Source organism: Tribolium castaneum, chromosome 6, assembly GCF_031307605.1.
Source record: "Tribolium castaneum strain GA2 chromosome 6, icTriCast1.1, whole genome shotgun sequence".
NCBI lineage: Eukaryota > Metazoa > Arthropoda > Insecta > Coleoptera > Tenebrionidae > Tribolium > Tribolium castaneum.
This window is the reverse complement of record NC_087399.1, coordinates 6,780,249-6,791,064: the sequence shown is the minus strand read 5'-3', so window position 1 is coordinate 6,791,064 and position 10,816 is coordinate 6,780,249. Positions and strand designations below refer to the sequence as shown.

Sequence of the window (10,816 nt, the reverse complement as noted above, 5' to 3'; positions counted from 1 at the left end):
TCTCAAAATTAGCTGTTATGAATTATTCGTACACTTCAAAAAAAAATAATAGCTAATGTAATTTATACTTTCAATAAGAAATCTATGTATTAATACTTGTTTTACATTTTTATCAAACGTATTTAAAGAATTAATTTGATAAATTGCGACATTGGCGTTTTTATAATTTTGAAACAGCTAATATATTGAGTTTATTCGTGACTAACAGCACAAATCACGTTCTAAGGGTGAATTTTTTCCTGAAAGACATGAAACACTAAACGACAAAATAAAAATTTTCATAGACATTATATTTTTATTTATTATTATTGTTATTATTATTATTATTTAATTCTATCGGTTTTCTCTAAAGTTCAATAATTACCAAACTTTTTCAATCAGTTTAATTTCAAGTTTTTACTTACCTTTAACAGAGTACAAAATACATGATTTTTCTAGTGATTCCATTTGTTCAATGTTTACGCCAAAAATCATTGTTGGTAACATTTTAAGACTTTTTTTTAATATCCCAGATGATAAACACTATTTTAAAACACGCTTCTCATAGCGACGTTTTTTAAATTACAATGTTCCAACAAAAAATAAATACCACTTATGCGGAAACGCCTAAAGTTCTCAAGCGTCTAGGTATGCCACTCGCATACGCTCGTTGCATAACGACAGCCTTCGAACTTTAAGCTTGTGTTTTCGTATTATTAATAACTAATTGAAAATTTTTATTTTCAATATAAAAAAATTACACTGAATTCTTATGATTATTAAATCAATTACCTATAATAAACCATCTTCTTTGAGCAGTTATAGTTTAAATATTTTATTGTTTGTTATGAAAATTTCTCCATCTCCTGATAAAAAAAAATCAATAATGTGAAAATTAAATTGGCCTACTCAGTTTAACTCAAATTTTGCTAGTTTTTAAAGTTGCCGTTTGATATAAATAAGGAAGAAATTTTTAGCTTTTTTGAAAATCTCCAGTTGACAAAGTGTTGAATATTTTTCCTAGAACTGCAAGTGACGTAAATCTATTTAGTGTGTCAAAAGTTTGAAAGGTGTAAGTGCTCTGTTTTATGTGTGTAAAGGCAAACCGCCTGGCTGTACATCACGACCTAAGTACTTCTAATGCCCCCTTGTCCCAATAAATAATCCGTGTGCAAAGTACGGGCATCGTCAATAAATCCCGTCGGCCGGAGTTTATGCGGTTTGTTTGGCGTAGGAAATATCATCCGCTCTCAAAGGCGTATATATTTTCGAGCGACGTGCGTTTCACATTGTGGGAGATTTATATAATGCCTTTGCGATATATTATGGAAATTAAGCATCTCGCAACACCGTCATCATCACCACTCCTCCCACCACGACAACAACTCACACACATCGTCCACAAAAACTTTATTACAAATTCTAAATAAATTTACAACAGCTATGTACAACAATAAGTAAATAACAACGGTCACTTTTTGTCCTTGCTCATGATCGAGTCTATGGTGAAGTTCTGGGCGCCGGCCGTCGCCGCGGTCGAGGTGCTCGTGCCCAGATTGTGGGTCAGGCTGTGCCTTCTCAGATCACAGTTCCTTCGAAACACCTTCCCACAGGCCGAGCAGTTGTACGGTTTGATGTCGGTATGGGTGAGCAGATGGGTCTTGAGATTCGAGCGCTGATTGAACGACCGGCTGCACACGGGGCACTTGTGAGGCGACTCCTCCATGTGGAGGATCTTGTGCACGGCCAAAGTCCGGCTCTGGCAGAAGCCCTTGCCGCACTCCGTGCACTTGAACGGCTTCTCCTTGCTGTGGATGTACCTGGAATTTTATCAAATCACTAAGTGAAAGTACTTTCAGTTTCGATGCTGCAATACCTTATACAGCGTGCATTAGAGTTAAAAAAATACGGAAATAAAAATAAAATTATAAACAATTTAAAAAATACCTTAAAAAAGTTAATAAAAAAGCAACATCAATAGGAATCAGAAAATTGATAAAATCTGAAACAAATGTAAACTAAATCAAAATTAGTAAATCATACTAATCATTGTTCATTATTTTTTTTAAAGAAATAAAGTGTCAAAATTTCCTCAATAACCGAAAAACTTTTATAGTTTTGAAACACCTGTATAGAGTATAGAAGAAATTAAGTTTTTGGTTGTGTTAAATGTCAGAAAAGTAGCAATAAATTAAAAAAAAATTAAAAGGTAAAAATTACTATAAACATGAAAATGAGAATTTATTTATTTATTTTACGTTGCCAACTTAATATTCATTAAATTACTAGTGAGTGATAATGGCTCATACTAACATAGCAACACTTTGACAATTGTTTTAAAAAATAAACAGATACATTTTGATATCATAGCATTATTTATGACGTGATTTTAATGTTTTTTTAATCATACCTGAAAATGTTTGTTTAAGAAAATAAAAAAATTATAAAATTAAACAGAAATGTTAAAAAAGTCATTAATAATAATTGTACATAAAAAGCTTTACTTTTCTGTTCTTGTTTTAATTTATAAAGGGTAATTGTTTTTAATTTTTTTATTAGGTATATTTAAAAATAATATATGGCAATGTTATACTTAACTTTCAAGGCTTGATCTAGTTATGTACACTTTCCATTTTATAAAGAAGTTAACAAAATAAGTTTATAGGTCCAAATTATTTAATTATGGGAATTTTTCCCTTAAAATCCACACGTCTAACCTGGTGCGCAATTTTTTTTAGTACTTAGTATAACAAAAAATCACTCTTTTATTTTACGAAGGCAAGAACTTTTGAAAGTATTTTTTATATTTTTTAACTTTTGTTTTTAAATTTTTTTATATACAGGGTGCTCAAAAAATGGCGCACCAACTCAATGGTGTGTAGTAGAGAAGTGGTTACACATAATGGCAAAAATAGTAAAAAAATTCTTTGTATTAAAGTTATTGATAAATAACTAATTTTAGGTAAATGATATGTGGCAACGTTGTCATGATCGCAATAGAATTTGAGCAACAATAAAAATAAATTATTTTTGAAACGGTTTCCTAGGAAATAATTCCCAGTGTTGGCACATCTACACATTGTGACTTTTTGGATACATTTTTTTTTAATTAAAAAAACTGCTAAAATCTTATAGTAAATTTTAAAATAATTATTTATCGTTTTGTTACGAAACGATTACCTGGTATAAAATATAAAAATATTAACAAACAATGAAAACTAAAGAAGTTAACACAATAAGTTTGTAGCTCCAGATTTTTTAAAATATAACTTTTGGAATTTTTTCAACATTTTTCCCGTAATCTGCACTTGCTTCTCAATAACCTACCACTGAGTTGGTGCGCCAGTTTTTGAACAGGCTGTACAAAGCGCTCATTCAAACTTGGAGCTAATTATATTGAACATACTTTTTTTTTTTCAAGAAAAGATTCAAGAAAATAAAAAAAATCAAATTGTACTACTTTTTTTTCGAGTTGATATTATCATGTTACTTGAAATGTTTTTTTTAATAACTTTTTTTAAATATGTTTTTTAAATAAACCAAATAATTTTTAAACTGATAATTTTTTTACACAAGAAAACTTAAAGTAATATGAGTATGTTAAGAATAAAATAATAGGAAAAAAAATTTCTCTGAGATATAGAAAGAGTCATAGCCGCTTAAGAAATCCCAATTTTATTTCAATTTTAAGTTTTACAACTCTGAAACTAAGTTTCGTTCTTGTAAGTATCTCGGGAACTAAATATCTACAATTCAATATTCCAAAAAAACATGTTAAGTTATTTCTTATGTTGACCATTACTAACATTTCTGAAAATTTCTAAATGTCCAGGTATTTTTAGGTATCTTCAAAAATCTACTACTTCTTGTTGGATTTTCTTGGCGTGGAAAATAAATAAAACAAAGTTATTATTAATTTTTAAGTCTTTTAATAAAATTGTCTTATTAGATTTAAGTTTTTTTCAGCCTACAATCTGGTCTTTTATATCGATTAATATAGTCATATCTTGTGTCCCTTATCTCTACAGTATTCTGTGTTGCCAATGTACTTTTTAAAATACAGGTTTCTGTGGTTAGAAAAAAAAAATAAAAAGTGCTTTTTCTTCAGTAAAATACGTATCGACGCTTAAGAAAATGTTTGGTAGATCAAAATGTTGTTAATTTTTTGTAACATTAACCGTCAAAATTAAATATGTAGAGAGTGATTTTTTGACAACGTCAGGCTTTGAAGAATTTTTATAAAGCGCCCGATATCAAAAATTTAATTTTAATTTTATTTTTATTTTAATAATTTTAAAAATATTAATTTTTTTCATAATAATGTGGTGCACGTTCTAATTTTAGTAAACATTTTTGTCAAAAAAAATTGTAAATTTAAAAAAAAATAAAAGTTACAAGTCCTATATTTTTTCATTAAAATGGTGTAACAAGTATATTTAAAATAACATTAACAGGCAATATTTTCTTTTATTTGCTGCTGTTTGACTTAACAGTAATGACACCTATTGTCTGATATTTGAAATCATACAAGTAGAATTTATTAAATTTTATTAAGTTTTCTTGAGTTTTCAAAAAATCAAATTATGAAAAAAATACGTTTCAATTTAGAATAACAAAATTGAATATAGCCCAATTTATGCTATGACAATCAGAAAAATTTTAAAAGCATCACCTATACTACATGAAAAGCCATTTAATAATTTTATTTAATATTTAAAATCGGGCTATAAATAAAAATTTTACAGCCCCTGTCGTTTTTCAAAAGTCATCCAGTATAATGAATGATTCATTAGGAAATATTTAATAAATTTTATATGGTTTTTTGACATGTTCTTTAGAATTAAAAATGTTAAAACATTAATTAATAAAAATTTTATTATTTTTAGTGCCATTCTAAAATGTGTGATTTTAAATAGTGTTTTGGGCAAAAAATTCTTTAAACGTAATTATTAAAGTAGATTAGATTTTGATGGATCTGTCAGTTTGACGGCATTTACAACTTAAATTAAGCGGCACATTACGTCCAAATCTCATAGGTGACTTCATGAACAACCATTTTTGAACACATTGTGTACTTTGTACAAGGTGTGTTTAAATGATTGCCATCTATGAAATTTTTATGTAAAGTCAAAAATTCCGCTTCCTAGAACTAATGACAGGCATTCAGATTTTGAATATTACTGCCATTTGCTATTTATTAACTCTCCACATCGGAAATAAGTTTTGATAATAAACGTGTTTTTTTTGCACAGTGTAGTATTTTAACAAAACTTTTCAATGTAATCAATTGACATTTTGTCATTTATTGACAATGTATTGACAATCAATTGAGCAAAGCATCACATGTAAACCAATTTCAAAGTTAACTCGATAAAAATCATTTTAACACACTTGTATTTTTCTCTATGCATGCGACCTTTTTTCAACATTGTTCTACAATTTCTTAAAGTACATTAATTAATTAGTAATACCTATTAGTATCAGTAGGATACTGAAACATTAGTTAATCAAAATTTTATTATTTTTTGAGTCATTTTAAAACGTATAATGCCAAAAAATATTTTGAGCAAAACATTCTTAAAAATAAGTAAATTAAATCAAAAATCAAATCGTATTTTGTCCACTGTTGACTTCATGGTAAAATGAAATTTTATCATTTAGAGAAATAAAGTTTACAACCATTGATGTTTTTTTGTTTTTGACGTTTACAATTATTGTCAATCAAGATAACTCAGTAATTCAATTAAAATAATAGACAATTGAATAAAATTTTATATTCTACACGACATATCGTCTTGTATAATAAATATCTACAACATTTTTGTTTAATAGTTTTTTTTACACAAAAAAATTCTTTAAAATGACGTAAAAAATTACAAATTTTTGCAATTACTTAATATAAATCAATTAATTAATTTATTATAAAAAACTGTACAAATATTCTCAAAAAATTTCCACGCAAAGAGAAAAATATAAAGTATTTAACAGCAAGCGCAAATTTTTTTATTATTACTTTTAGAATTCTTTCTAAATTTAATATACTTTTAGCAGCCTCAGTACACATTAAAAAACTTTTAAACTTTAAAGTAATATCTTTACTTAGACTATTTAAAGACTTAGCAACATTGAATTACGTTTCAAATATTCTGACACTGTTTTTCAGTATCACCGACTTAATTTCAAAGTTAAGTAGTCAAATACCTACTAAAGTAATAGCATATTTTTTGTATAAGTATTGTACGAGAAACTAATCTGTTCTAAAATGTCTAATTATAAGTACAAGAAGAATCAAATATCAAAATCAAATTTCATATTTGTGTAACTCCAAATAATCATTCAATTATTATTAATAATTAATAATTAACAATAGATTTCCAATTATGCTAGGTTTTATTATTATTATTTATTATTTTAAATTCAATCTATTTAAAATGAGGAAAAACAGGTACATGTTGTTATCGCTGTTATTTATTACAAGAAAATTACAAGTTACTTTATATTGTAGGTATAAGTAGGTAAACACTAAACATTATTCTGATAAAGCAATAAGCTTGTTAGTAAGTAGCCGCTCGTTAAAATTAAAAAAAAGATGGTCTTATTTAAAAATTACCCATTTGTTATTTAGAATAATCACGTCAACGAACTGAGCAAAGCTCTGTTTATTGCTTTACTCTTCAGTCAATAATAGGTAATAGCAGTGGTAGAAATTATTTTATTTAAGAAATACTTTAGATTTTGTTGTTGGTGCAGGCGTGGAATAAAATAAACAGCGTGTGTATATTCGAGGAAGGCCCTAAACCCCGGGCAAACACGGCAATCTTCGCACCTGATCCTCCCGATAATAGTTTTATCGAGTCTCGTTTTACATGCGATTGCCGACGGCTCGCTATAAGCTTCACATTTAACTGACTATTAAAGTGCATCTACAAGTGAGATTATCGCCCAACCTGTTGAAGGAATATTTTAAAATTGAACATTTATAGATGGTTGTGTTTTGGCGTTTTTCCATCGATAAATATTTCAACGATTCGCTCAGCCTTTGAATAAGTTATTTCGAGACGGCCCACACGCTCGATTTATGAGTGTGTTTAAATGTCTTCGACCATTTTTCCAAATTAATTCCGACTTGCTGATGCGTGAAATTGCATGATTTAGACCCGAATTTGTCCCTCGTTCATTAGACACTTAAGGGGTAGCCATCAGTGATGACTTTCACATTTAAATTAGATATAGCACCGCTTCAGGCCTTTATAATAAAAAATATAATGTAGATTACTTGGTTCAAGCAGCTCGGAGGAACAATTAAAGCGTGGATTTCTCAATGCTAGTTAGACCCAAATGACAGGTTTTTAATTTTTTTCAGGATGATATTAACGTGGGTCGACCAAGTAACAGAATCATCTGTAAAATGCTAATTTTCGTGTCGTGGTTCTTTGGACTCGCATTAAAACTTTCACCCGGGTTTTGTTATACACAGGGTGACTCATCGGTGATTTTGCAATCGAAAGTGCATAAAGAAACAACGAAATTTCTAATCAAAGTGGCCCGTGATATTAAATTTAAGTTGGCAACGTGATTTTTACCCGAAATCATAAATTGGCAACACTGTCACAATTTCATTGCTAATTCCGACAATAATTTATGGTCAACCTATTTACATATCTTCCATCTTACGTTAAGTATTCAATGTTGCCAACTTTATTTCAACCACAGGCCATCATCTAGGGTTAAAATTTAATTGATCTACTCATTTTATTTAATTGTTTATTTTCTGATGTTGGTTGCGGCGTCGTAAAATTGCACAATTAAAAAAAAAAATGTTCCCCCGATTTAGAAAAGTTCAATATTGTTCTTGAAAAGTTTATCTTTTTTTTTCAAAAGCCGTAGCTACTAACTCACTGACAAACCTAAAATAATTTTTAAGTATACAGAGTGTTACTAAAATTAGTTAAAATACAAATGTGTTTTTTTTTAAATAAAACACTATACTTTTTGCATTTTCAGATGGAGCTTTTAACACAAACCTAAGCTGAATTGTTGTTAGTCGACTTTGCTTAGCTTTGAAAAAATTTAATTTTTTGACAAATAAACGCTTACAAAAAATTTAGATAAAATGTTAGAAAAAAATAATCTATCTATTTAAAAAAAAGTTCAAAACTTTTAAAAATATCTTCATTAAAAAGATAAAAAAATAAAGGTAAAAGTTCTGCTCTTCTAAAAGCATTAGTTTTTGAGTAATATTTTTTTAGAGGTTTTCGTCAAAAAAAGTATTAAATTATTTCAAACAATACAAGTTTAGATCAAAATCATCAATATTAAATTCAACGTGCGAAAATACGATAAAATTTATTAAAAAAAAAACATGTTTGCATTGTAGCTCATTCTTAAACACTCTGTATACAAAGTGTTAGGCTTAGCAATATTTCGTATGTGAATTTGTCATAATCAGACGAGTTAAAAACCCTTATAACATTTTTCGAAAAAAATACGTACTTTCTTCAGAAATTTTTATAAACCCACCTGTTGAGAGCCACTGTGTTATGGTAGCTTATTAGGTGTTAATTTTTTTATGAAACAAAATAAAGATAGAGGCGCATAAGCATTTTGAGTTTTAATTCTAGTTCAGCGGTTCTCAAAATTTGGGACTATAATTTCAAAACGATTTTTTGAAGAAACTATGAATTTTTGATTTAAATAAATTTTGCTTAATCGATTTGTCTTGTCATTCTCTATCTGCTTTAGATTTTTGCTAAACTTATCCCTAACACGCTGTATATAAAAATTATTTTAGGGGATGCAAAGAGTTAGTATCTACGGCTTTTGTAATATAATTATTTAATTTTCAATTATTTAAAAATTAACTCTTTCAACTAGCTTGTTAATGTTAAACTGTTTTAATAAAAACAGTAAAAATTCGCCCTGATATAAATTTTTAATCTACTATACTATAACAATTCAGTTGATGGAAAAAAAAATTTCCAAATATTTTCTGTCAATGGAGTAAATGTTTTTGAACAGCACTGTTAAAATAATTAATTTTTTAAAGACATTAGAAATGGTTTCTATTCACGTATGATTTCCATAATTTAATTTAAATATTTAATAAATATTTTTTTATTCCATTAAAAAAGGAAAAATAACCAGAAATTTAAATTTCTTAATTTGATGGTACGAGAAAATATTTAATTAAAAAGTGTCACGGAACATAATGTTCCGTGAAACCCTAACTCAGATTAAATACCGCTGGTATACAGGGTGGTTCAAAGACGTCGCACCAAATTCAAAATGTAATAAGCTGAAGTAAGAAACTTTATTTTTAATTAAATCAGTGATTTTTTTTAATTATCTGTTCAAGGTTGCAAGATCTACCCTTTCTACTAATTAAATTTAAGAAAAAATGATATAAAGTGCAAGAGCTTAACCTAAAAATCTTAGTTTTGAAGAGGCATCTTGTGAAATGAAAGCTCAAATTTTTTTGTCATTTTAGCAACTTTTACCTCAGTTGGATGTTTTTTGTCAGTATTCAAAAGATATTTCGAAACCTTTTAATCACCCTGTATCTTTGATCACAAACTAATAAGTCTAGATAAAAAATTACTATTTTATTTGATTCTAGTGATTTTAATGTTAAAAACACAAATTAAGATCAATAAAAACTTTAGATACTAAATTTGCAATAAAACTGACCCCAAATTTGCCAGATCTAATGCCTATTATATTCACTTAGAACATGTTAAGTAGCTTTTTTTACAAACTAATTGTTCTTCAAAATAATAAATTTGAATAATCGTTTTAACTAGGAGAGTTAAATAATTGATTACCTATGATCCCTGAGATGATCCTGCCTCCTGAAGGCCTTCCCGCATATGTCACAAGAGTATGGCCTCTCGTCCGTATGCGTCCTCTCATGAATCAACAAATTATAACTCTTGGTAAACTGTCTATTGCAAAACTTGCAAATAAACTGTTTTTTCGGCCTCGTGGAGCCCTTCTTCGTGGTGGTGGTGGACGTCGTCGCCGTAGCCTGTCCACCCCCACCTTGGTACGCCGAATTCATAATCAAACTCGGATAACTCGTGTCGATCGGCGAGCTCGGCACCGGAAACTCGTTATCCAACAGCGCCAAGTCCTCCTCCACCTCCTCGGCGAGGTCCACGTCCTCCGTGAGACTCGTGTCCGGCTCTTCGGTGATTTTGGCGGTGCTTGTCGCGATCTTGAGTATGTCGATGCGGTTGTTGGGGGCGGCGAGCTGCTGGAGCGTGAGGTAGGACTCCAGGGCCTGGAGGTTGAGGGCGGCGGCGGCGGCGGAGTTGGCGGGCAGGAGCGCCGCCTGCTGCAGCGAGTTCATCATGGCGTTCTGCAGCGAGAGGGCCACGTTCTGGATGGACCGCTGCAGGATGTTCTCCAGGTTGAAGGGCACGTCGGGCTTGGGGGCCTCGTTGCAGGGGGGCACCAGGCTGGGCTCGGAGGTTTGCATCGTGGACGAGGAGGGCACTCACAAAATCATTTTCGGGTTCGTCGCTTCGCCAGCGCTCGAGTTTCCACACGCGCGCGCACTAAGCTTAAGCTCGGAACGACTAAGCTGAGAGGCATCGGCGGAGGCCGCGACTCGCGCCGGAACGCCATCTGGTGGACGGGTTATCCACGCCTGCTTCGACGAATTTTAACAGTTTGTGGAAGCCATCAAAGTGATTTATCGACGTGATATGACGGACATTTATCGGTCACTTTATTAGACGACGAGGATTTACATTAATTCACGACTCGGATGCGATTTTATGGTCGACGACGTCGTGGGTGATGCTTTATGAAGATGGCTTCGACTGGTTCGAGACGA

General features: G+C 30.5%; 1 protein-coding gene across 1 annotated transcript; it reads right to left on the bottom strand.

Moving 5' to 3' along the window:
• Positions 1-1,374: 1,374 nt before the first annotated feature.
• Positions 1,375-10,588, bottom strand: LOC660734 (protein sister of odd and bowel). Its single transcript, XM_008198531.3, has 2 exons — positions 9,801-10,588; positions 1,375-1,799 (listed from the first exon to the last, which is right to left on the bottom strand). Exons 1-2 carry the CDS (start codon positions 10,454-10,456, stop codon positions 1,451-1,453), a joined length of 1,005 nt encoding a protein of 334 aa, XP_008196753.1. The 5' UTR covers positions 10,457-10,588; the 3' UTR covers positions 1,375-1,450.
• Positions 10,589-10,816: the final 228 nt, after the last annotated feature.